Here is a 27,196-nt window from a genome sequence, read left to right as displayed (position 1 = left end):
AAAGGGCATTAAAAATACTTTTCCCCTTGGAAAAACACAACCAAACCCGAAGTACAGTTTTTTGGAAAGCTGCTGGGGCAACGGCTGCTGCCTGAAACGCCGCCGCTGCCAGCGCATGCCTGCAGCAGGTGACCAGTGCGGGGACCAAGGGAACAGAGCCCACACCAGCCATGCTGCCGTAGCCTGTCTCCTGCACTGCTTCAATTAGCGCGAGCGATGAGGTGTCGGGGAAAGGTAAGGCCATTTTTTTCTCCCATGCAAACTCTGCCTGACAGCGGGAACAGGTGCTCTGAAAGCTGTTTGGAGAAGACAGAGCTTCTGGGCGTGCTGTGGGCTCCTCGGCAGGGAGCTGGGGCATGCAGGGGGCTCCCCTGCAGCGCTTCTTCCACCTCTGCCAGGGCCTGGATGCCTGTGTGGACGGCGAGGCTGTGGTTTGCAGTGGGGTGAGGATGCTTGCTGGCTCCCCGCTATCCCTGGAGCTTGGCCATGGGGCTGGGGGGGCTTGTCCTGTGCAGGGGAGGGGAGGCAGCAGGGCCTGGACCAGCCTGGCTGCTTTGGGCCCCGCTCTAGTTACGGCTTGACCATGGGGCCCTCAGGAGCACGGGGCATTAATGTGTCAGGCCCTGTGCACTGGGCTGTGCTGGAAGCCTTCTCCCTGCACCGAGGTGTGCTGCTGCAGCCAGCTGTGCCATCAACACTGGCTGGGCAAAACAGCAAACAGTAGAGAAATGAGGGGAAAAGAAGGAGAAAAGAAAAATCTAAAGGGGCCTGGTGTGCCAGTCCCCCAGGAGCCCACGTTTCTGGGTGCTGCATGACACATCCTTGTGGTCCAGATGGGCTGAAGCATGGAGAGCCCCTCCCTTGCATGAATACACCATCCCACCATAGGCTGGGGAACATGCCATGGGCTGGGGGACACGCCGTGGGAAGGGACATGCTGCAGAGGTGATGCTATTGGAGGGTGTTTGGGGGTCAGGACCATCCCTGGGTGCCCAAGTCCAGCACAACCAGCAGCCATGTCATCTCTGCCCTGGGTGGGCAGGGAGCACTGTGGAAGCCGGAGCCCCTGGCTGTGGGGGCTGCCTCCTTGTCCCACCTGTGGGGACCCCTCTCACCTTCCCCTCCTGCCCTGCAGGTACACCCTTTCCCCATCAATGTTCCCAGGTGCCGCCATTCACTTTTCAGATGGGAAATGAGCCCCAGCCCTCCCTCCACACTCCAAAAAACCTCCAAAACCAAGCGAGGAGAGAAATAAACAAACAAATCCCTTCCCTCTCCTGGCTTGGCATCTGCTTGCAGCCCTTCCATTATTAATTAGAGAAGCTTCCGGCATTATTAGCAACAAACCGCTCCTAATGAAGTTCAGAGCCGCAGATCCAGGAGGGGCTCCCAGACACGGCTTTTCAGAAACCTTAATTAAATTCACTGCCCGAAGGTGCTTTTGGCTGGGGTGGCGGCAGAGCGGTGAGGCTGCCCAGGCCAGGCACAGCACGCTGGTGGTGGGGCTTGGGGTGCAGGGTGCCATCAGGAGAGGGGCACCCCGCTGTGCTACAGCCCCAGGGACACCTGGTTCCCTCCAGGTTTGGGGCTGAACAGAGGGATGCAAAGGGGGTGCTGCCTGGCCACTGCAGGGATGGCAGAAGTGGATCATTTAATTCATGATTTAAATTAACCGAGTGGCTGGCAGGGAGGGTTCCCAGCACTGCGTGAGCAGCAGGGTCCCTGGCCGGTCCCAGCTCCACCATCCTTGCTGGGATGTCCTGGTGGGGCAGCCCTGTGCTTGCAAATGCTTCAAGGCTTGGGAAGGCAAAGGGGCATGGGGGGTCTTGGGCCAGGGGTCCAGCTGTGGGCGGCCGCTCATCCCCCAAACCCCTGCCCGGGTAAACAGCCTCGCTGGGGATCCCAGTTGACTGTCAAGGTTTCCTCAAGTGACACGATGACACCCAGCCAAGCTATGGCCATGTCCCCTTCAGCACATCCAGCATGGGTTGCTCTGCACCAGTGCTCGGAGACCCCACTGCTTTACCCTGGGGCAGGGACCGTTCAGGCCTGGATACGCTGCGGGAGAGGTTCTCCAGGTTCTCCGGGAAAGGATGGTTTTCACCCCCCACTTCAAAAGAAAACAAATGCTCACGGGAATGCTTTCTGCTGATTGCTTCCCTTTCAGTGCAGGGAGGGCTGAGATAACACCCTCAAAGAGCAAGCGCAAAATCTGCCCAAAGCTGGATTTTGGCTTCCCACGCATCCTTTCCCTTCCCTGTCACCCCCCCTCTGCACACAGGTATCTTCCCTGCCCCACCCCCTCCCCCCCCAAGATATTCCACCCTTTCTCTCTGACCTTAAAGGAATTTATTACCGAGGAGTGTAAAACGATTACTGCAAAATCGTTCTGCGTTACTGGGAAATCATTGCAACATTAGCTCAGTAATGTTTTTTCATAAGTGTTTGCTGTGTCTCTTCTCCGACATATTCAGTCTCCACGCGCACGTCCACACCCCCGCAAATCCCGCTGAAGCCAAGAGGCGCTTGGCAGAAGATGGGAGCATGGACCTGACCCAGCACTCACCCCGGCTCCCTCCTTCCCATGCTGGCAGATGAGGTTGCCATCCCTCGGCCGTGTCCTCGGCCCCACGTAGAAGCTCTCCCCATCCCCGCTTGTCCAAACGGCACGGAAAACCCCGGCTGCCAGGGCACTCGGGCTGCCTTAGCTCAAGGGGTTTCACCAGCAGATGCTCGTGAAGGATCCCGCACCTGGCAGGGCCCAGGCATTTTGATGACTTCTTCCTGGGAAAAGGAAGATCCTCGGGAGGTCTGGGCAACAGATTCTGCTCCCCGGGGCTGGGGGAGAAGGTGCTGATGAGGAGAAGCGGGGCTGAGCAGGAGGCAGGCCAGGCAGTCCTGCTGCCTGCAGAGAAGGACACTGACAGTTCTGCAAATACGTTTAATGAACTTAGAATACACGAAAGGAAAAAAAAACGTTTAGTGATTCACAAAAATATTACAAAAAGTCACGTGCAGGCGAAACACACCCAGCACTGCAATAACAATGTAAGAATTTACATTAGAAACTAATATAAAATATTTAAAAACCTCTGCTAGTTTAGCTTTCCATTTGTTTTTTGTCTTTTATAAAAAAAAAAAGGAGGAGGCGAAGGGGAAGAAAGGCCATCTACAAGGTACTGATACAGCGGCTGCAGAAATGTGGGCTCCTTCCAGCCCTGTCGGTAGCATCCTCGGGCTCCTCGCTTGACATGACCCTGCACACGCAGACTGTACATGTACACACACACACACACGCACACACACACACACACACAGCTGAACTACAGAAAGGTTCACCTCTGGGCTGCCAGGGCAGCCCCAGTGGTCAGGGTTTGCTGTGGTTCTGCTCGCCCCACACGTCCCCTGCTCTGGGAAGCTTGCCTTTGCTCTAGGATTTGCAGAAACCATCCAGCATACAAAACAAGTAGTGTCTCCAGTGGGTGGCAAAACCTCCATCCCTTTAAAAAAAAAAAAAAAAGGGAAAAGCCGGTGTGCCCAACCTGGGCTGGATGAGAAGGGTTTTGAATGGCTAACCCTGGGTTTGGAGCATGACCGCGGCCAAACCTGGGAGCACTGGGACTCCAGGGCCAGGTGGGTGCAAGCAGCACCCTGGCATGGGGGCCAGGGCACCAGTACAAGCCCCCAGCAGGACACCGCCTGCTTCCACCGGGCTGCAAAGTGCCGCTTCAGGGAAAGCCAAAAGCCAAGACAAAAGGGCCCGGAGCCCCCCAGCCTGCGATCAGTCACTGCTGGGACGCCAGGGCCACTCACACCCACCTCCCCTTCCTCCGCCCCACGCGGGTTTTGCAGCCCGCTTGCTGTTGCAGGAGGAACAACGCAGGAGCTTCGTCGCCAGCACCACATGGTCCTCCTGCGCCCATCCTGCCCGCAGCATTGTCAACACATGTCTTGTTTATGTAGGACCTACCACACACGGCGACAGCTCGGTCCCTCCCACCCTCGCCGCTTGTGCAGCCGAGGGTTTCCGGAGCCGCACTTTCGCTGCAGTTGGGCCCCAGGGAAAGGAACAAAGGAGCCATTTTCATCTCCAGCCTCGCCGGGAGCAGAGGGAGAAGGCGAGAAAAAAGACCAGTGTTTGCAAAACACAACAATCGGCAGGAAATCTTCCTCTGGCTTTTCAAGGCTGGTTTTTTTTTTCTTTTTCTCTCTCTTCCTCTTTTTAAAGAGGGGAGGCACGGCGTCAGGACAGTTTAAAACCAACCAGGCACTGGGGCAGCCACATCTGCCACGTGCAGCACGCTCTGGGCTGATGTTTCTCTCCTGCTAACGGGGCCCTACGAGCCGAACGATGAACGATGCCGCGGTCTTTCAGCGAAAGGGAAGGGGCTACCTTCATGGCAGACTAGAAATGATGTTTCTGAACTGATGTGCCGCTTAGGATGATTTTATGGTCTGTCAGTGATTTTAGGGAAACAGAATCATAGTAGGAATGAAGAGGTGGTGACGCACAATACACGACAGGTTCACTGCCTGAGAGAGACAGATCGACATGGGGCTGCGTTTAGAACACATCTGCAACCTCAGGCTTATTCTCCATTTGAAATTTTGGACTCGTGTCAAACACAAGGTTGTGTTATTTTTTTAGAAGAAAAGAGAACAAGCAGACACTGCACAACAGAAACAAATGTTATAAAAATAGTAGGCTGCTACAGAGCTCGTTAAAAACTGCCACGGTCCCAGAGACCTAAATCCACCTTTAAAATCTTGGGAGGTGAACCCCACTGGCAAACGTGCATCCCAAGATTGTTTTGGATACAGTTTGGCTGCTGTGCAGGCTGGCGTTTATCGATAGGGACAGACACGCAGAACGGGATTTCTAGTCGCTCGACATTTCATCTGCCCTTGCAGCTTCACTCACAGGGAGAATTAAGGCATAATACATACTCTAAACAGAGTGCAGTCACATAGAGGACCAAGTTCCCGGCAGGTGGAAGGGCTCTCCTGGTGCTGGACCCCCTCCTCACCTGGCCGTGGTGCCACAGGGGCTGAAGCCCCGGCCTTGGGGAAAATCAGACACGGACCTGAGGGCCTGCTCTAGCCTGAAGGTGTGAGGATCGCCTCTCCCCACCCGACGCGATGCTGCCTTGCGCCCCGCCAGATACAAGCCAGCAAAGCGGGTCATGGACCCAGATGCCTGCCTAGGAGGGAGGAGGCATCAGGGCAGATTAAACAGACGCGCAGCCGTGATCCCACACCAACCGGCCACCTAACCCAGCGTCCTGCGAAGCGTGCAGGCAGCCAAATGTTTTCCAGGGAAGCATCTGAGAAAGGTTTTTGTGAGAAGCTGGGGGGACATTTTATGTAGGGAACGGATGGTGGTAAAGCAACAAAGCTCGCTCAGTGACCAGCCTGGAGGTTCTCACGAGGGGGTAGCGGAGCACAAGCTCCACTCTCCACCCCACAGTAATTAGAATAACAAATGAGACTGAAGCAGCCACATTGCCACTCCCCATCTTTGACTCAACCTCAGACGCAGCTAAGGCAGCCATTTGCAGTCTCTACCATCAGCGACAGGTCCAGGCCAGAGCGCGTGAACATGCACCGGGATGCGCATGGCCGGCTATTTGCACCCGTGCAGGACCTCAGCAGGTCTTGGCATGGAAATGAGAACTTGCCTGCAGGGACTGCACGCCGTGCTGAGGCCCTGATGAGTCTCACTTTGGTTTCTAGCTTCCCTGCACCCACGTCAGCTCCCTTTGTAGTGCCTGAGATGCATAAGGACTGTGCTGCCCCGAACCAGCCTGAGCTGTGGGAGCAGGAGGGAGGCTGCTAACCTGCTCCCCCACCACACAACCTCTCCCCAGCAATCTGTCCCCTGCAAGCCAAGCACTGCTTTCAACTGGGTTTTCTTTTTAAAAGCTACACCCCCTAAATATTTCTACTGGTTGCAGATGAAAAACACAACCCCCACTTCTTCAAAGACCATTTGATGACCTGATGATGTAATTTCAGAAGTTATCCAAGGGCAACTGAATATTTGAAGTGAAGAGCTTGGGAATATCATTTCAAATCACTGCTGGCAAATCTATGTGCAGTAAAACCAATATATCACCATCCTCAAAGACATTATACACAGCAGGCACCACCTATGAGCCACTGAAAATATCACTGTAGGTCACACCAGCTACAAGACTGCTCTGCTCAGATCATATCCCACATACTTTAATACTGAAACTATACAATCCTTCTCCTGTTTTTAATCATGAGTTGAGAGGGAGAGTAGTCCTGGCTTCTGGGTCTTCTCTTGTTTCAGAACTGCTGTCACATGTTGGATTTTCGAGGCATTGTGGGTCTGTCATAAGGCTCTTCATCTTTGGAAATATCCTATCAACCTGCATTGCAAGATTTCTCCAGGAGGATGAAAATCTGTACTCGCTGCTTCTAAACTGCATTCATTTCCATCCCGATTACTATCTTTTGCCAACACAAGCCTCAGGTTTTGGTTTCATACAATCCTGCTTCAGGCCTACACAATCCAGAAAAAATCAGCACCACTGGATGGACGTACCATCTCAGCAGGTCTGGGCTAAAAAATTACTGTGGCGTTTATTAACACTGATGCATTTCCCTTTTTTAAACTACTTGCTCGCTAAAATGCAAAGGTTTCTTTGCCATTTCCTTCACACACAGGCATGTCCTCTTGCCCGAAGATGAAAACATCCAAACTTGAGATCTCATTTACTTGCCAATGAGTAAGCCTTTGGCACAGTTGCAAACTTGATGTGAATCAGGGGAGGGAAGGTCCTGTGGGTGCACAGCTCTTCACAATACTGAGGAACATTCAACTTTCTTATTCTTAGATAACTGTTGAGAGGCAGCGACATGACCTCGGAGCTTAAGGGCTGACTTTCACCAGTTTCTCTCTTATAGCTGGTCTAACAATAAGACAGATATTTCTATTTTAACAGTAATTTGTGTAATATTTTTCCCCTTAACTAAATACGATTTAATTTCCTTCCCTTCAAACCTTCCCCTCAATTGTTATCTGGCTACCAGCAAAGATCTATGAGAATGTGTCTAAGAAATAGAGATTTCTGGCATGCCACCTGTTCATAACTCAAATACACAGAACTATATATAAATACATGACATGGAACAAAAATACACACACACACAAGGATACTGGGTGGATTTTCAAATGCATTCAGCGTGCTCCCTCTGAAGTCAATGAAAACCCAACCCAGAGCGTCTGATGAGAGTAAATATGGTGAGGAAAACAAACACATGAGAAAGGCAGAACTGGAGCACAAGCAAGCTTGGAGGAGGTGCCTTCCCTGCATACAGCACCACATCCCTGCTGCGAAGGCTCGAAGAGTTCGTAGAGCAGGAGGTCCTAAGCTTTCCAGATGTGTGCTGGAGCCCAGAGAGGGTCTGATGGATTTCTTTGCCCCGTGCTGATCTCTGCAGGAACAGCAACAATTGACCTTCCAAATGTCCCTTTTCTCCACTAAGATGCGGATTTTAAGCTCCTTTTAATGAGAGTTAGCATCTGGAAACAAGGAAGAGCAGCCAGCATCGTGGCAATGGGCCAGCTCTGCTGCAGACACCCCCAGCAAGCTCATACGAGAGCAGTCCATGGGCTACTGTTGGTGGATGGCTTTGGGACAAAATTGTAGTTGTTGTCCTTGCCTTTTTCCCGATTGCCACAATTGTCTGTTTGTTCATGATCTTGCGGTGCGACACTTGGGAACGTCGTATTTGATGCTGGACTGGTACATTTTCATGCTGCTTTCTCGCCCACGCTGTCCCCTGCATATACATCTACAGTGCAGAAGGGATGCTTAGTGCTAACCAGGACAATGAAAACTGGCCAAGAGATCCCACGGATGAATGCAGTCTGCCACAGCACAGAAATCACTCTGGCTGGCACATGCAGATATCTGAAAGTTTGTTCTTTCGCAGCAGGATTTTAAGATGATCCTCTGAGTTCAGACAAAATGACAAACTCATTTACATGTAAATTGCTTTCGTAGCTTTGCAGAAAGGAAGGTTCTGCCGAGCAGTGTTGGACCCTGCATTTGGCCTGCCTTAAAATTATAATATAACAACAATTATAATAATACAAATACTACTTTGTACACAAAGCACGCCCTCCCCTGCAAACCCTGGCATGCTTCGGTAGGTCCTACAGCCCTCTAGTCAATAATCACCCTCTCTGCACAGAGAGACATTGAGTGACTTGCCTGAGGCCACAGAAGAATTCTGTAGCAAGTCCAAGGAAAGCTTTGTGGCTCCTAGCTCTGCTTCTTGACCAACATTAACCAGCCTCAAATATATGCAAAAAACATCAAAGCTGACTGAGCCAGGAAGAAATTAAATCAGAAAACAAACAAAAAAACAACCCTGGGGTACTGTGAGGCCTCCTTGGACTTTGCTGTTTGATCAGGGGAGTGAAGTGTTAAAAGCTTTTGTTATACTTGTATTACGATCACAGAGCAAACTGCACATAAATCGCCAAGTTATCTTGTAGGTAGAAAGGGGTGGAAGGAAAGCTGCACCTCCCCCGACAAGGAGTGAAGAGCTGTCACCAAAAGACAATGGGCAGAGGAAGGCTGGGAAATATGCATCAGAAACAACCTGCAACAGCAGCAGGGGGTAAAGCCTGCGGTGCTTTGCTGCAGTATATCCAGGGGGGCCAGCATCTTGATGCAGAGACACAACCTGACCCTGCAGAGACAGTCTCCTCCGCACACCACGTTTTGCTCCAAGGAGGAAGCCACAGGGATCTAGAGAGAGGGTCTTTTCAAACTGATTTTCATGCCCTACAGTTCAAATCTATCTGAAAGGAGGGATGTAAGCAACAAGAGCCACCACAGAGAGGCCAGAGGGGAAAATGGAGCTGCACTAGGGCACAACCCTGCTGGAACAGGGAGAATAGTTGGCTTTACTGAGGCTGAATCTCCTCTCTGCTACACTAGGGCAGCAGAGATCTCCATTTCATATGCTTTCAAGCAGCCCTCTGGATCCTGCAGAGCTGCTGAAGTTGTCCCTGTGAACAAATGGTCCTTTCTAGCTTCTCAGATTCTGTACAATAGCAAGGAAAAAATACTTGACAGTATCTCTTTAAAGATAAACACACTGTAAACAGGAGATCTCCCCCGCCCCAGTAGCTTTCTTCCTCCTGCCTGTGCAAAACCAGAGGTTGCGACCTTCCCTGGGGTTCAGGCACAAGGACAGGATGCGCGAGAATAAAGTTGCCTCTGTTTGCAGCGATACCATAGCTAATAGCACCAAGACCAACACTTAAAACATGCCTAATTTGAGGGCAGGGAGGATCTGGGTTTGTTTTTCTTGACTGAACTAGAAAGTTCATCTTTAAATCTGTTCGGCTTCAAGCATGTGAGCTTTTGGCCTCCTTTAAACAGGGGAAATACCATTCCGTTTCTGAAAAGAAAAAAAAAATAGCACATGGAAGAACAGTTCTGCAGTCAGTAAAAGTTTGGCTAACAAAAGGACTCCAGAGTCACGTAAAGAACATTTAATCCATGGATTATAGGCTCGCACCTGGCAGAAATGCATGTGTAAATACAGGCGTGCAGAGCGTCTACACCCTGGGCTAAGGCAGAGGGGAGTTCTGTAGCTAGGAGAGAGAAAGGATTCTTACTACTAATTTTCATAGTTAAATATTTCTCACTCACACTCACACATACGCAGGCTGTTCCCAGAGAGCTCAGCCTTGGGAAGGATAAAGGAAAGGGCTCAGTTCGGTCTGGGCTGGTGCTGAGTAGCTCCTCTTCTGTTTGCAGTGGTTGTACAGCAAACTTTTATTTGCAGGCAGAGTTTTTACTGCATTAATTATCCTGTGAGTCACTGGGTAATGGACAGTAACTTGGCTCTCCCAGTCGTTAGAAGGGTGTAATTCAGCTCTAATGCAACGGGTTGTCGAACACGGCATCTGGCAAGATGGAAACTTTCAGTTTCTTTTCAGGCCAGCTGTACTCCTTTGGAAGTTTAAACTGTAAGACAGTGAAAAGAACCAGTTAATGTGTATCTCTGCAACCTGCACAGAAAACCCAAAATCATCACAAAGGCAGGCAGCCCCATGTTATTATTATTTTTTAAAACAAGAGGCCACCAAGAAAACATTTCCCCATCAGTATGTTTTGGACAGCAGTGGACATTAGATAATGTGGCCTGTGCCTCAGCTGCCAAAGTAAAGTTCTGAGCTTTCAGCTCAAGTGCTGTTTATTTCATCAGACAGATTCTGGAGGGTTTCTATCCCCATCACCATTTCCTCTCCCCAACCTCTCTGGAAGTTTGCAGCTGAACTATCTCCCCTCCTACCTGACCACGTCCCTTTCCTTTCACCTACTCCGGCCCCCAGAGCCCCCATTTGCTTTCAAGGGAAACTTACGGCAGCTTTCAAACTCTTGCTTGTGCGGGGTGGGATGTACGTGAGCTAGCATGGCCCTGCCGGGTGACAGGCTTGCAAAGGGCCATCACCTGTGGGAGGGCAAACTGTGCTGCCCTGGCTGGGGAAAGCCAGCGTGCCTGAACAGCGCTTCTGCTCCAGCCCTGCCCATCATTGGTACAAAGGCTTTGCAGAGCGCCCATACAATGCCTCACATTCACACAGGCACTCGGCTGCCCCGGCTGTTTTGCAAACATTGATTGAAGCACACAGAATGGAGATTTTTTTGCCCCAGTCTGGTTTACACAGCACTGTCTCTGGCCAATGTTTCCCAAACAAGGCAAGTGTACTGGTCCCATCCTGATGTCACTCCAGGGTACGCTGCCTTAGGCTGGGAAGTCACCTCAACATCTCTGATGCCAAACGCAACCATGTAGGGACAGAGCTTCAAGGAACCTTACCGCCAACCCTTTTCACAGCCGCATTTGACCAGGGCCCATGCATTCATATAGATCTCTCAAAAAAAAAGCTCTGGGGAGGGAGGTGGGAGGTGGAATCTCTTAGGCTACAAATTTGCCCCATCCACAGCTGAATGGCAACCAGTTCTGCATGAGCATTTCACACAATCCCAGTGCCCAGCCTGAGGCTCCAAAACACACAGGGGACAGCTCTGTAAGGCAGTCTGCAGGATCATTTTGCTTTTAAAACTCTGCTGCACCCACAGTGTAGCACCGTGTGACACTGCGAGTCCCTGTGGGAGGGATGGGACTCCCAGGGAGGAATCTCACCAGGATCCCATACCACCAGTGACAATCTGACCTGGAAGCAGCTAAATCAGAATGGTTACAGATACAGTGGTCCTCTCCCAAGAGAGTCCTCAGACCAAGGCCAGCAGTGCCATAAGCTTCCTAGGGGCTATGTGAATTAGAGAGTTGGTGGAAGCGGACGGTGACCTGTGCGTCATCTATCTTTATCCAATTACTTGTTTTTCTTCCCCTAAGCGCCCCTAATGCACACCCAACGGCAGGTTCCCAGTAAAGGAGATGCCCGCCAGCTGCCTGCTCCACAGAAAGGATGGCTCTAATGTGAATTTGCTCCTGACCTTGCTCTGTTTGCAGCTGTGTATGAGGGTTACCTGCAGCTGGCACCCACTGACCCTAGTATGTCGGGTTGGAGGTTCAGGGTCTGACCCATGACCCAGGCATGGCAGGAGGATCCTCCAGGATAGCAGCTACCATAAACTCCCACTCTTTCTCCTCTAGGAAACATAAACAGCCCAAGTCCTACTTATGGTTGTTTTTTTTTAAACTCAAACCCCGGGTATAGCTTGCACCATATAATCTGGTGGCCCTGCACTGCCCAGGGGATTCTTCTGCGTTCAGTGTCCAGGGTATGTGAAAAACATGCTAAAGATATTCAGACAGATCATTTCACTGAATTTCATTTAACACAGGTGGCTCTTTATGCAGCGAACTGTCCTTGCAGTGCTTCATTCTACCACATGAATATCAGCAGCAGTGGTTAGGGTTGCTGAGGAACGCCTTCAGTTGGCCCAAACCAGGGTCCTGCAAGTTACAAATCCTTGGAGGAATCTGGATGCTGAAAGATCACATTTCATCTCAAGTATTTTCCTTTTTATAAACAGGAGTGGTTCCAAAGCAATCCTCTTGGAGAAGCCATCCTTTGCATTTATTTGTTTTTCACTCTTTAATTTAGAAAAGTCACAGTAACTCAGAACCAAATGCCCAGTCCCTGTGCCAGGAGCTGCCATGCTCATTGCCTCTGCCTCTCAGTGGAAAGTGAAGGACTATGAGGCATCCAAAGCCTTAACTAAAGGGCCTTCAAACCAAAGTGCTCCTGGGCTTCCATGTCGCTAGCAAAAATGAGCTTTGGATTAGGTTTAACTGGATAAAAGCTGGCCTGAAAGTCACTGCACAGCCAGCAGCATGCTCCCCTCACTCACACAGAGAAGAACACCCTGGCATTAAATCAACTCTGGATTAAACAATTAGAGCCCTGAGATTTTCCTGGGGGGAGGGGAGCAGGGTGAGCGATGGGAGGGCTGCTCTACAAGCCAAGGAAAGTTTCTTTAGAGTCTGCAGGGAGCTGTAAAAAATGGGATTAAAAATATTACATGTCATTTCTGCCACTGCTCTTTGAAGTCAAGCAGAGTATTTATATGGCATGCATGGGAGACAGGGTGTTAAATGTTCCCCAGGAAGAGATCACATGGCAGGGGGAAGTTTAGTACTGTACAGCAAAGCTTTATAAAGCTCCCTTGGCTGCTGCTATAACACTTCCAGGCTGGTGATGGTCCTTTGCACACCACGCAGAGGCGGCAGGTGAAGGCCAAGTAGCAGATGTGCAAAAGCCCCTGCCTGCCCCCCAAACCAAAAAAAGGAGGCCTCTACAATAGATTGTTCAGCACTAAATGTGTTGCCACCCCTTTCAGCCTTTCTGAAAGCAGGGAAGGTGTGTGCCTGGAGCTGCTGCCGAGGACACTATGCATGGCATGGAAGAAACCCCACCACCTGGCCCAGACACTACTGCTTTGATCCAGGGCACTCAGATACCATGTTGGGAAAGACACTGATGGAAAGGAAATAGAGAGTTTCCCTTAATATCCATCCCTGCCCTGTTTATACTGCAATCCCTCCTCTCAGTGCCTCAGTTCACAGCAGATGTGAAAGTTTAGCAAGGCCTTGAGTCTACAGGGCAGGGCTTCAGCCTGTGAGTGGAGGGGAGGATCAAAGGCAAGCTGCAGGATGGGCTGAGCTCTATGGGACAGTACATGGGAGATATGGGAATGACGCAGCCTTACTTCCTCTGGAGAATTCAGATCTTCTAAATCTTCCAGCATTCTCTCTACAAACTCTTCAGTCAATAGGATCTGCAAAGGAAATACAGTAGTTTACGCCTTTACACTGCTAGTTTTAGCTAAGTGCCAAGAAACAGAATGACTTCTGCAGAAAGCAGACTGTACCATCTCACTCCTTCCCCTGTGCCCTTCTTTCCTGCAATACAAAGGTTTGAGGGCAAGGAGCTCCCAACTTTGCCTCCCATCCCAACCACTGAAAAAAAATTATACAGCAATCTTTTTGACCCTCAATTATCCTCCTCTGTCTAAAATTAGAGGCTTGGCTTTAGACAGTGTGGGGAAGGAGAAAAAGGGGTCAAGATAACAACTGTTGGAGAGACAGTGGGAGACAGCCACTTTCATCTGATCCACTGAAGTTAAACTCACAGTTTAATCAGGAAACAACAGCGCAGGGAGAGCCTGAGACCTGTCCAGAGCCGGTGCTCCGGGCACGGGGAGGGCTCTGACCCAAGCGCAGCACATCGTTCAGATGAAGCGCATGCTGGGTATGGCAGATGCTCCCAGAGGTGCCCGCAATAGGCACCTCCACACTGTACTGCACATGACCATCTCGCACACTTGCGCTGGGAAAAATTCTGGCTCATCTCAAGGTCAGGTTAAAAAGCATGAAGTGGCCAAGGAAAGCAGCTGCCAACAGGTCAAAATTCCCAGCTGAGGGCCACGGCCCTGGTTCCATGGAGCCCCCCAAGTCACACATACCAGAGACACTGGGGGGGAAACTAGCCCCAGGAATTCAAGGGGAGGAACTCCCACCCTCTTTAAAAAAGCACGTGATAGCCAAAAGCAAACACATCCTGCCTCTCTTCACAACAGCCATAAAGGCCAGAGCTCTAGGCAGGCCAGCTGGCTTGGCACGGGAGCAGAGACGGTAGTGTGGGACCAGGCAAACATCCCCACACAGTGAGGGGGCCTTGGAGCAGCATTCCTGGGAGTTAGGTTGCAGCAGTATCATGTGGATTATTCCCATTTCAACCTACAGGTTTGTTTCTTACCCCCTGCTCCTTCTTTCCTTCCTTCACTCCATCACTTCATCTGTCTCTGGCATTGCTTTCCATTCTGAAACAACCACCATTTCCACGCCCCCTTTCTCACCCTTCCCCGTTCTCCCCAGCCGTGAGGGTCTGTGCTCCCTCCCAGAGAAGGGAGCGCTCCAGCACCAAACACTGATGGAGCTAAGTGCCCACTGATGGAGCTAAGCCCCACTGCTCTCCACTGTCCCACCTCCATGCAGGAAACCACCTTCCATCCCCACCAGCTCCTTGGTACCAGTAACACCAGTGGGGAGTGAATGACCACAGGGATGCCGTGGGCTGTTTGGCAAGTGGAAGCCTCTGGGCTCCATTTTGGTAACACACGAGCAGGGCTATTGGACAGAAAGAGAAAGGGAAGCCTCTCGTCTCCCTTTCTTCCTTTGGTTGGCAAGAAAAGAGATCCGAAAACACCAAATCCAGATCCAAGAGCTACCAGGTGCCTGCAGTTCTCTCCTCTTCAACCTTGCCACACTGCTGCCACTGCACACAGACTTCCCAGAGGAGCAGGGAACTGCAGTCTCCCCTTTCCACCACATTCCCGTCTTCACTTAGCTTCAACCTGCAGCAGGCTTCCAGGCCAGGGTTTACGGCTGAGCTGCTCAGCATGGATGCAGGCACCTCCATCAGGCCTTTCTGATGGAGCCTGAAAAAAACCTGCTTCAGCTAGGAGCCAGAAGCTTGCTGCTTTGGACAGGACTCTGCAACCTGGCACCAATCTGCAGACTGGCAAGCTGAGAAACATTGCACTGAAACACGCAGTACCACCGCAAACTACTGCAGTCTCCTTGCAGGAGCCTGTAACTATTCTGCCTGTTGAACTGGAGGCACTCGTTTGTTGACTGTTTGCAGGAGGAGGAAGCCGTTTGTCCGTGTTGGAGGCAGGAGGGCAACCCGATCGCTCAGCTCAGGAGGAAGAGCTGGGTGGGGAGCTGGGGCTCTGCACCGAGCAGATCGCTTTCTGCGGAGGTGCAGCCTGCAATGGGGTGAGGGAATGAAAACAATTTGGCAGACATCAAAATCTACAGAACAGCCGGAAAAAGGAGGAGGAATTGGTATTCACAGCAATCAGGCAAGGAGGAAATGAATATTCAGCCATCCGCGGATGAGCAAAAATGCCAGAGGTTGGGACGGGTGACAGAGCAGGAATGAGGAGCCACAGCTTTGGCAGGGGAACTAGAAGACAAGCACAGCAGGAAGACCCCTGGGTGCTCCCAAGGTGCCAGAGGCAGGAGAGAAATGGGAACCATGTGTGCGAGGCAGCCAGCTGCTCTGAGGCTGGAGGAAAACAAGACAGGGTATGCAGGGGTAAACAGCAAAGGGTGGAGAGAGAGAAAAGGGAGATAGGTCAGGTCCTGGCTAAACCACAGACTCCCAGAGTAGGAGCAAACCTACATGGAGCACTGTGGCTAGCATTAACCTGGGGTGCAACCCTCTGAGATTGCTGAAGCCCATCTGCAGCTCACTGCCCCCTCTCAGTGAATTTTAGTAATCCAGCTGAAAAAAAAACCAAATTCCACTGATGCAGTGAGCTGAACTGGCTCCCTAAAGGGTCTGACAAGTGGAGTATGACAGGGGTCCACAGCTCAGCTGTCTTGTGGACTGTGTGGGATCAAAGCACTGGCAGTCTGCTCTATGCAGCGCACTGAAAAAATATTGCAGTGCCATTCTGTAAGCCCTGCATAGATAGTTAACTTTGCTGGAGGGCAGGCATCACAGGCTGCAATGACAAACTGCTGCAGTGACATTCACACAGTGTGTCACTCAGAGCCCATCCTTAACAGCCCGAGTCAGAAAAAACCCACCCCAAACCCTACCACCCCATGCTGGTGGGGAGAGCTGCTCTCCTTCCTGGAGAAGAAGAGAGTCTCCGAAGCACAGGTGTAACCAAACAGCCGTGTCCCTCAGCACAGGAATCCAGCACTCTTGAGCTCTCCCAAGGATACAGAGGCAAGGCATGTGTCCACAGCACACCAACAGCTGAAGAGGGCTTAGAAGCAGGAAGTACTGTCATCCTTGAATTTGCATGTAGACAAGATTTCCCCTCTTAAAAGTTGCCTAATCAAAATGGCTCAAGAGCATACAGCCCTGTGCTCATAGATCAGGCTGCCACCCCCACCTGCAATCAGCAAAACCACCTGCACGCTGGTCAGTGAGTCTTTGCTCCTACGGAGAAGGATGAGAATAAATCCAATCCCGTCTCAGCTCCCCTCACTCACAATATTTCAGGTTTCCAGTTCTTGTAGCGTGCCTGCTCCTGCACAGTATGATACCCCATTACATTAACACACACACATTATATGTGCATGATATTAAAGGTGACATTCCCAGCAAATAAACATGACAGACTGCCATTGCTTTAGGCACCTAATTTAATTTCCTCTGGGATTTAAATGTTAGAAGCTCAAATTAAACAAATAGGCTCCGTTCACTTTATATTTCAGACCTGAATCTAGAGTTTTTCTCCGATGCTGTTAACTGATCTTATCAACAGGACACTGCACAAAGATCACAATGATGAAGCAGCTTATTCCCTTCCCAAAGGAAAACAGAGCCCTGCTGTTGTGCTGCAGCCATGGGAAAAGCCAATGCAATCTGGAGGGCAAATGAAACCATCCCACGTGCACTGAACAGGCCTTTTCTCCCATGAAATCTCTCGGCGGTGCTGAGGAAGCAAAGGAGCTTTCCCGAGCATCAGCGGGCATCCAAGGTGCCACAGCAGCCGGGTGCTCGCAGTGCTGTGTTTTCACAGCTCTGCACAAACACTCTCGCTGGCCCAGCCTGCCGAAGCTAGTTATAGGGTGTAGCTGTCTTTGTAATGGCTGTTTGCAGTACGAACAGGGAACGGCCTTGCCAGCCAGCTGCGGGTATCTGAAACATCTCCTTCAGCGCTGCATGGTCCTGCTCGCACCAGGATCATCCTGACCTGACCCAGAGAGGACCAGACACGTGCTATCCCTTCGCTAGCAGATCTAGATTCCATTTTCTGTGTGCTTTGTGGCTGTTAGTCATGCTGCAGATGCCTGGAAGATGATGGCTAGCCAAAAGATAAGCCCTGTTTTCTATCACAAGTACCTACCACACAACCGGGGTCCGAAGTCTGGGTTCTCACCACCTGACTAACAGCTGCATGTGTCCAGACATGTTACAAAATACCAGGCTAGGCTGTTTTATTCAGGTGGACGCGTTCAGGGAACACATGGGCTGCATGCATGATGTCTCCCTCTCGTGGCAAATCTCACCTGAGCTTGCTGAAACCTTGCCTACAGGGCTCACCTACGGATCAACTGAAGGAGCTTGTGTTGAAGCTTTCAGTGTTGAAGCTTTCACACCCGCAGATAGTTGAGAAGCCTGTATTGTGACTTGTTACAGGTATGCGGCCGCAAGTGTATGAGAACAGGCGAGATCTAAAAATGCACACAAGGTCATGGGGCTCCAGAGTAGTTCGGCTGACTGTGAAAGCAACTGGTGCTTAGTAAAACATTAAATAGATACCAACCACAGTTAACACCCCATCTCTTACTATAGGGTTCAATACGAGACCGTGAAGGTTGAAATTCTTAGCTCAGGAAAGGCTCGCTGGGGCCAGAGGTCACACTGATGTTGAAAGACTGGCACAGCTGGCAACTCTTTGATCAAGGAAGACCACCAGAAGCTGAGCTAGGAATTGAGCTGCAGCTCTGTCCAACTTCAGGAAACATGCTTTATCCAGGGCAAGACACATGCGATTGGCCAAGGGACAATGAAGCAGGGGTGCTTTTACCGATAATACCCAATTTTCTTGCCTACCTAGAAACAAACCAATCCCACACTTTGCCCCAGTGCTTTGTTTGCATTAAACACTGCCACTTGCTTTTCTAGCAGGTTTGTCAAAGAAAGGAAACCATGGTTTATTAGTTCTGGACTTAGTACAGAGCTGGCTTGTATGGCTCAGCCAGAGAAGGTGGGGACACATAGCAATAAACCCCTGTGTAACCATACCAACCCTTCTAAGAAGGGGTTCATCCATCCAGGTGCTATGCCTGGAATGGGTGGAGCAGCTGTACCCTAAGCCATCTTATGTCATCTGTTACATCTGCAAATATCCAGCAACTTTAAGAAGCCCTTTGGTCTGAAAATGTTTCAGCTTAATTCCTGTTGACAGCACAGCACAAAGTGAAGTTAAAGTGCGTCAGCATTTCTCACTGAAATTAAACATTACCAGTAAAACCCCCTGATGAATCATGCTTTGTGCCACAAGCGTCCCCCAGCCCATGTCTCTGCTCTCCCCTTGGCTTGGCCTTCTCTGCGCTGCTTTGCTTTGATTGCAAGTGGTTCAGGGCAGAGGCCCTGTCGCTGCATCCTTCTACGTCACACCCAGCCCTGACACTGCCTGAAGAGGCCACCTTCAGAGAAGCGCCTGAGTCCACCACAGTCCACCGCAGCTCTCATTACAGCCTCAGAGGTATCAGTATTGCAACAAACACCTTTGATGGGAAATTCCACTGTTGCTCCTCCAGGAGACTCACAATCCTCCTTGTAAAGGAACAACATCCACTCACGGATGCCTCAGGGACCCTGTTGCTTCACACCACCATGTTACAATCCCAGAAGAGGAAGTATATGATGACACTGAAAGATTTTGACCTTGTGGGATCCCTCCATGACATTCCCAACTACAAGGCTGATACTGGGGACCTGGGCTTCTCAGAGCCAAGACTGAGAAGAGCCGCTGTCTTTGCAGACAGGTCTGCATGGAGTGAACACGTAAAGTTTGGCTCAGTTGGTGAGAGGGCTGACAAGGGAGCCAAGACAACAGGCAGTACTAATTCTTTCAGAGTGAAAAAGCAGAGGAAGAACAGGCATTTCAGTGAATGCTCCAAGTGGGTGGAAAAAATCCTCCACAAAGCAGCCAAAATGTAGTTTGAGTAGCAAGGGAGGGGCATTAGGTGGCAGGATAGTCAGCCGGCTTAAGAAGGATGAAAGAACTTGACTCATGCAAAAACTAGCCTGGACAAAGTACTAGAGAACATGCTGCAGGAGAGCTGATACGGGGAGGATCGTGACGACCTGATGGGACATTTCTACCCTAGTTTAAGTTTCTTCCAGTGTCTCATTCAGCAGTGGGGAAGAAGAACACAAAGGGATAATGCAGCAAGGTTTTGGGAAGCATTTGGGGAAGACAATAAACTTACTGGAAAAGTGTTAGCTTAGATTTCCTAGACCTGCCCAAGAATTTGTGGGAAGCCACCCAAAAGATTCTGAAAAAGGTCTTCTTGAGGTAGATGCATAAAAACGCTTTGGAGAAGAGCAGGTTGTAGTTGTACGTGACTTCAGCCAGTTTGTGGGTGTTGTCCTTAAGCTCACTGTGCTAGGCGTAACACATCTATTCAAGTTTGGGGAGACCCAAAAATCAATCCCTATCTGTTCAAGAGAGGACTGGACCCATAGCTGCCACTTACAAGCACACATCTCAAGCATCAGAGTAGCTCATTCAAACGTTGCTTTGAACCTCTGCTGCTGCCATTATGCCAATGTGCATAAATGATTTAACATGTGGTATAGCAGAGAGAAGAACCAGATGTGCTCATTTCCAGGGGAATGTCCTAACTCTACCGGAACAGAGTCATTCTCTTGTGCTCTCTGTCTCTGTGACTAATTCAGTGTTTATATGATGTGGAACAACTCCAATTGGATGAGCTGAGGAAGAACCAAAATATAGTTGTGGTGCCCATAAAGCCAAGAAGTAGAAACAGGGGTTCAAATAAAAAGAAAGAAATAAAATATGAGTTTCTCATACCCTACATGAGTGCTTTATCCCTCAAAATTCATTAGAGAAGGCAAAACTTCTAACAACTCCAGCTCCGTTCTACAAAACTAGATTTTTTTTTTCTTTTCTGTTTTTATTGAAGAAAACCTATTTCTGGTTTCATTCAGCACAAAAGATTTTTTTTTCAGCTTTTCGTCTCTTAAAGGCTTTTGTTTCAGCAAGAAAAACTGAAAATATTTAAAGATTGCGCTCAGTTTGATCTTCTTTCCCAGATTTTTCACTTAGGTTGCCAAACCAAAAGAATGGATCATCTCCCATGACCCTGCTCACAGTAGTCCCCCGCCTCTGCTGCAACTGCCAGCATAGATAGTGCATGTTGATAGTTCATGAACGCTGGATGCTTCCCACAGCCTCCATGTACCTATCCTGCCTACAGGCACATTTAACATTTTCTATGAGCAGTGTGACCTTGCTGTCCTAAGCCTCAACTTATTTTTCCATGCTGGATGCCTTGGTTTTGGTGGGGTTTTTTGTTTAAAGGTTTTTAGAGGAAAAACAATCAGGTTATCCCAGAGAGGTTTTTTGAAAAAAATAATTTTTTGACAGTACTAACAAATGAGTACGATCATTTTGTTGCAAAGCACAAGAACTACCCTTATGAGGAACGTGATGGAGATTAGCAAAAAAGTGCTCTGGAGGTCAAGGGAAAGTCTTTCTCCTGATTGTGAAAATGCTTTGCCAAGTCAGAAGCCTCTGAAAGTCACTGTTTGTCCACTGCCTTTCAGAGAAAGGCAGAAAGATGTACTGAAGAGCTGTTCTTCATAGAGCATGTCCCAGCCTAAGGCAGCTCTGCCTTAGGGCAGAGGCAAACACAGGGCAGAGGCAGCTAAGGAGCAGTTTTCCCTCTGATCATTCTTCTGAGTGGCAAGGATTGCTATGGCACCAGGCACATCAGGACTAAAGGCAGGGAAACTCTCCAGCACTCAGCGTTTCTGCTGGAAGTCAGGCCGTGTGGAGGAGGAGGAGAAGGAATCTGCAAACTTAAATGAAGGGGAGGAGAGGAAAGCAGAGACGGGCCAGGATGAGGGGAAGACGGAGACACAGAAGAACAGGATGGAGGGCAGATCAGAGGCCAAAGCTGGAGGCAACACAAAGGGCAGGGAGACTGGAGGAGAACCTCATTTCCACAGCTCCAGCATCCACATGCTTTCTGCTGGACATCGCAAATCTACTGGCACAGGAGGTGAGCAGTGTCCTCCAGCAGCAGCTAGTGCCAGAGGATAATACCCCACCACTGCCGTGAGCTCCTCACCTCATGCAGAGACACGGACCTTGTGCTGAGAATCGGAGGGTGCCAACTGCAAATGAACCATAGCCTCCATCTGCCTAACAGGATTCGTCCTGAAACCGAGTAAATTACCTGGAAAAAACCCTCTACACTTAAGAGATCAGTGACATCAGGCATATAAAGCTTTGGAAATGGCTGCACAGAGATTGTCTGTGCCATGCTAATTTGGCCCCAGCGTACGTCTGCCTCACGAAACAAATCTGTAATCACAGGATCGCCTGCAGTTTTTCTCCCACAAGACCTCTGCCCCGCTCAGTCCTCAGGACGGTTCTGCTCACTGAATGCAGCATTAGTCATCATTTCTTTTCATTATCATTCAAGTTGTTTCCCTGTTCCCTCCTACTCTCTTCCCCTTTATTTAGTATGCTCCATCCAACTACTGCCAGCATGGATTACACTGGAAGTACCTAATCTTACTGTCCTTACCACTCTCACAGCCTCTGACGTGCTCAGCCTCACACTTCTGTGAAGCAGGGAAGCACTCCTCTCTGTGCAGCAGATGGGGGAGGGAGGCTAAAAGAAGCTAAGAGACTTAACAAAGTCACAGAGAAAATCAGCAAGAGTAGGGAGCTGAACATGGGTTTTCGACTCCCAGGCTGACCTCCCACCCCAGAGAGATCCCTTCTCTCTCCTGACCTGCAAGAACAAATTTTAATCTCTTCCTGAAACTGTTTCTGGTGTTCATCTGTGGAGCTGGAATACTTGGCAAGCACTGAATTAATCTTCACAGGATGACTGGAAGAAGGTTGTCCTGAACAGACATGGGAAAATGAATGAAGACAAAATTGAATCTGAATGTCTACTTCTCGCAGGTGACCATCTTGAGACTTGCAGGTCCCTGTTTTCCAGCCTGTTCAGACCTTGCAGGGCACAGGGGTAACCACTGAGGAATTCCTCCCTGCCTCCTCCTGCCACTGGGAACACAGATCAGACCTCAGGCTTTGAGCTGGGCATCCAGAACATGAAGAACACAAACTCAGTTGCCATGCGAGAACATTTTAGCTCAAGACTCTCAAACAGCATTGAGAAGGAACAGAGTAGTAGAGGCAGGAACGGGATCCAGTTCTCCAGGGCAATATTTAACAGGCTTTGCTATAGGGCTATTGTGATTTTTCTGCAATGACCTGCCTCATTCATTACACACCACCTAATTTTGACAAAGTGGGAATCCTATAGGCAAGAGTCTACTTTACTCCACACTCTTGATTCATCCCCCAAACACATTGCATCTGCGCACTGAATGAGGCAGGCATGCTTTGTAAAAAGTATGTACGATGCTTCAATTAGATGTAGTATAAATACACGTGTGTAACAGGGGCAAGGCTAAAGTGCAGAGATACTTCTTAAATTGTGTGCTAGAATTTGCAGTTAACAAGGACTCTCTAGGTTTGTTTTTACTGCACTGTATTGGCTCATATGTCAGAGTCTGCAACAATATCTGATGCATAACATGTACGTTGCACATGATCAAAGACTTGAGTGTCATCTTCTTCCCTAGAACAATGACTGCCTAAAGCAGCAGGAGCAGAAATTATCTAAAGGTAATGTTAAACAAACCTCCTTCTCCCCTCTGGGGAGAGTAAGCAGCCCAGGTGAGCAAGGTAGGAGGGGAGAACAGTCTGCTTTGTGCTAGACGGGCAGAGAGCTCCACATAAAAGCAGAGGAGCTTTGCAGAAGCATGTCCTGACTCCCATCACTGGAGACTTAATGATGGTAATTCCCAAAGGATGATGCATGCTGACAGGCTTTGACACAAACTACCCCAGGATAATATTAATATGTATTAAAGGCTCAGGCAACTTTATTGGGATGGGCTTGATCAGTTACACATTTCAACAGAGCATCTCAATCATCTGCTGGAACCTCAGTAAGGGAGGGAGGGAGGGAGAACACACACATAACCTCACCTTGCTTTGGGTAGGTTTTAGAGACAAATAAGGTTGATCTGTGATGAACTGCACGCTTGGCACAGCTCAGATGTTGGACCAAGAACCTTGGACACTTCACCACGAATATGAATGTAATTGTGGGGCAGTTAATGTCAGAGTCTGTCTGCATGATCAGCAACCTCAACCCTCCAACATGTGGCCAGACACATCCTGCGCAGCCCTTCTTTGTGCATCTGGAACATCTGCTCCTTGGAAAGGAGAGGAGAGGTGCCTAGCAGGCAGTGTGGGGGCTCTGCTGTCACAGCACTGGGGGAAGGGGAGTGGAAGAAAGAACTGTGGAAGCCTTTGATCACGTGTAATGTTAATGCAAGTGTTACACATCAGAGACTTTGCCACGGTAACTAGCATATAAACAGGAGTCTAGTGTTAACAAGGAGGACTTCTTGAATATGTTTGTACATTTCTGAGTCAAAGCAATTTCCCTATTCAACAATACATGACACTGTGGAAGAAGTTCAGAAACAAACCAGCCTGACATGCTTAGACCTTTAATAGAATTTAGCTTCTTAGAACTAATTAAATGTTACTTAAATAAAAAAAATATATCCAAGTACTTGGGAAAGGTGCCAATTTGACAGCTCTGGAGAATGAAATAATCTAATCATCCCCAGAGCATGGGCAGCAGCAGGACAGGCTTCCCCTACTAACATGCCTTGAACGTGACCTGGAAAGACTGTTGATAGAAATGGGGCGTACAATCTCTGTGGTCTAATGACTCCTTGCCTTTTCTGCTGAGACTGCTAAAACGGCTCCCGCCGAGTACCAGCTGCGGTGGTGATACAGACACCTGCCTGGTAGGAACGGCACTGGGACCTGCCAAACTCCTGTCAGCTGCTAACCCTTCACTGGAGCCCACTGACTCTCAACTCACTGTTCAGCCTGGGCAGCGGGGGCTGACAGACTGTGCAGCAGCTCTCTGGCCTGTCCCACCCTGGACATGCTCCACTCCAGCCCACGAGATGTAAACAGGAGGTACTGTGTTTAGTCTGCAGGTTTGGGCTTTCACTGCACCAAAGCTCAGGCTCAAGAGAAGTCAGTCTCTGGCTGCTGCAGAGTTGAGGCCAGGATTTTTCAGGCTCTTATTTCTCCTGTAAGATAGGGAAAAAGTCCACAGGAGGAGATGCCTGCCATCTCTCTTCCTCTCCATGGTCCCTCCATTTACTTGTCTTTGCAACAAGCCCCTGCATTGCAGTGATCTGTTTTCAGCCACCAACTCTCCCTGGAGCTCATCGCTGTGCCTGGGGTCCCAAGCGAGGGAGGAGGCAAATCCTCTCTGGGCCTTGCTGTGAAAGCTTTGCAGGGCTTGCCAACTCAGCCAGCCCAGGCCGCAAGGGACTAAACCAAACACAGCTCGCCTCCTTGGAAATTTTATGCACCACAACTGCTTTAGTTCTGGAAAGCAAAGCCACATGAACCTCCCTCCTCTGCTCCCAACACCACAAGGGACTGCTGAGCACGGATCAAGCCTCCCATTGCATACTAAGCCAAGAGCCTCAGACACGCCCACGTGTATCTCACACAACCGGGTGCTCCTCCTGTTGTCCCAAGCTGCTTTTAGCCTCCCTTCCTCCCCCACCCAGTCTGTCCTTCATTCTTGTCACAGGACAGGGCAGGAGCCAGCAGCAGAGCCAGTCCTATATGCTGACCTGTGTAGGAGATAAGCAAGGGAACTTGCTTCTCCTTACCACTCAGAGGCCAGCAATTCTTCACCTTTCCCTCTCACCTACTCCAAAAACCTTCTATCGTATTCAGCAACAAAGTAACAGGCATAGAAGCATCCAGATTCTTAAGGGTTAACTTGTCTGAATGGCGACCTAATTATTGCCATTCTTCACTGTTTAGAGGCTACCTGACTACTCTACACATCAATACATTTGGAGATGCGATGTAAATGCAAACAAACCTATTATGTTTGGAGTTAATACAGTCACAAGATCCTGTGTATCATGTGTTGGCAAGCATAGGAACCAACAGCAAATGACCCACCCTTAAACCTGACCCTTTGCTGTTAATCATTACAGGAGTGTTGCGCTTTCCAGTCAGTACAATCAAAGCATGCAAGCTCTTTGAAAATCCCTCCATGAGATGATTCTAGCCAAGATCAGCTCCTTTACAAGTCATACAGATTTCAAGGTATGATGTCCTCCAGACGTATGAACAGGGGCAGTGGAATGCCTTGAAAAAAGTCACTGGAAGGTTAACTGCAACACTGCAACGCTAAAATGAACCCCTGCCTTCGAAACAGAGGGGAAGGCAGGAGTGCCCCTGTAATAGTGAAGGCAGAGACGTAGTGCATGCATATAGTGCATCACTGCTCCACAGGGCTGACTCTCAACACCAGGCAGATGGGGAGTTTCCAAGGAAAATCTGTGATACAGAAAAAATCTGGGTGCAGAAAATGTGTGGGTGCTTCAGACATCAGCTTTTGTCAAAGAATCAATAGGAAAGAGCTAACACTGAGAGAAGCAGTGCTCTCTGCGCTGCTCTCCTGTTAGGGATGATGTAAAACTGAGATCTTGGCTCTGTAGGATCACAGCCCCACAGCTTTTAAGTTTTTCCGCCCTGGCTCCATTCTTGTTTAGGTCATTCCACTCTGCCTCCCCAAATTCCCTTCTGGAAGAAATCAAGAGTAAATACAGCCTGTAAAGTGTTTGCTGACTCCAGGAAATGGACACTACTGTATTCACAGATGATTTTTTGAACTTTCCAGCCACTGTTTATCAATTTGAGTTCCATTAATATAAATAGTAACAGTTCACCATTACTTTTTGAGTCCGTAATTACTGAAAATATTACGCAAGAGCTATGAGAGATGTTGCAGCAGAAAACACAGGTTTGTTACACTTTTAAACCACATAAGCCCTTAGCAGGATTATTTTTAGGACACAGTAAAGGAAGAAGAGGGAGAAAAAGGAAGAAGGCTCTCTCACTTGTAACCAAGGTCCATGTGCTGCATAAGGGTGCTCTTCTGTAGCAAAGGCTCCTTCTACTCCCGTTGATACAAACGTGATTGCTGTATCCCCTGTAATACTTTTATATGTAAAGTGCCGTCCATGTAACAGCCTTCCCCTGGGGAATAAAACATGCATGAATTGAGAGGGTGTGAGCAGCGTTCAACAGAATGATGAAGATATATCGCTACAGCTTCTGCCATCAGCATGGGAAACCATTTTGAAGGCAGCAACGATTCATTTTTCAGGAATATACAATTTGCTCCACAAAACAGGTCACAAGCCTCCTTCTGAGGCAGGGAGTACCTCCTTATCTCCCCCCTTAATCTCAGGGCCTTGTTATAGAACTAGAACGTATCTAAAGCCCACTGCATGTCTATCCCCATGATGAGATGCCTATGTATGTATGGGCAGGGGACTGCCAGGCTTTCAGTAAGATGAAAACTGCAGAAGAGAATCCAGACTCCACATCACAGAACCCTTTAGGTTGGAAAGGACCTGTAACGTCACTGAGTCCAACAGTTAACCTAACACTGCCAAGCCCACTACTAAACTACATCCCTCTCCCACTTTGAGGCGATCACATGTTGGCAGATCTTTATTCTGACCATGGAGTGCTGGATTCCAGTGGCTCCTCCACAGCTGTGACTCTGCTCCTCATCCTTCATGGTCACGAGTGACCATATGGCTTCAGAAGCAGCAGCACAGTATTAAAAAACGTGAAAATTTTCAAAAGCCTACAAGAGAATGTGAAGATGCATTTCTAAGCAGGCTCATTGGTGGGGCCAAACTTACCTACCGTGACAATACCTAGTAATCCACTGCCCTGGAGCTTGACAAATGTAACCTGTGTTACTTAAACAAATGCTAAAAATATGG

At 49.3% G+C, this 27,196-nt stretch overlaps 1 protein-coding gene and 1 long non-coding RNA gene across 6 annotated transcripts in view; one reads left to right on the top strand and one right to left on the bottom strand.

The window, feature by feature from the left end:
• On the top strand, positions 1–3,520 carry LOC119154143. The gene is made up of 2 exons (XR_005106346.1): positions 1–234; positions 2,475–3,520. It is a non-coding gene; the product is annotated as an uncharacterized LOC119154143 (long non-coding RNA).
• Positions 3,521–4,207: 687 nt separating this feature from the next.
• Positions 4,208–27,196, bottom strand: part of SUFU (SUFU negative regulator of hedgehog signaling) — a 102,006-nt gene continuing 79,017 nt past the window's right edge. For all 5 annotated transcript variants that reach the window (XM_037401405.1, XM_037401401.1, XM_037401402.1 and 2 more), the window contains 3 exons: positions 26,297–26,435; positions 13,236–13,304; positions 4,208–10,019 (listed from right to left, as the gene is read on the bottom strand). In XM_037401405.1, coding sequence (XP_037257302.1) covers positions 9,930–10,019; positions 13,236–13,304; positions 26,297–26,435 — 298 coding nt within the window. In that variant the 3' untranslated portion in view covers positions 4,208–9,929. The remainder of the gene's footprint in view (positions 10,020–13,235; positions 13,305–26,296; positions 26,436–27,196) is intronic.

The sequence above is a fragment of the Falco rusticolus genome, chromosome 9, assembly GCF_015220075.1.
Source record: "Falco rusticolus isolate bFalRus1 chromosome 9, bFalRus1.pri, whole genome shotgun sequence".
Taxonomy (NCBI): Eukaryota; Metazoa; Chordata; class Aves; order Falconiformes; family Falconidae; genus Falco; species Falco rusticolus.
Note: the sequence above shows the minus strand (reverse complement) of the source record. Positions and strands in the feature narration are given on the sequence as shown.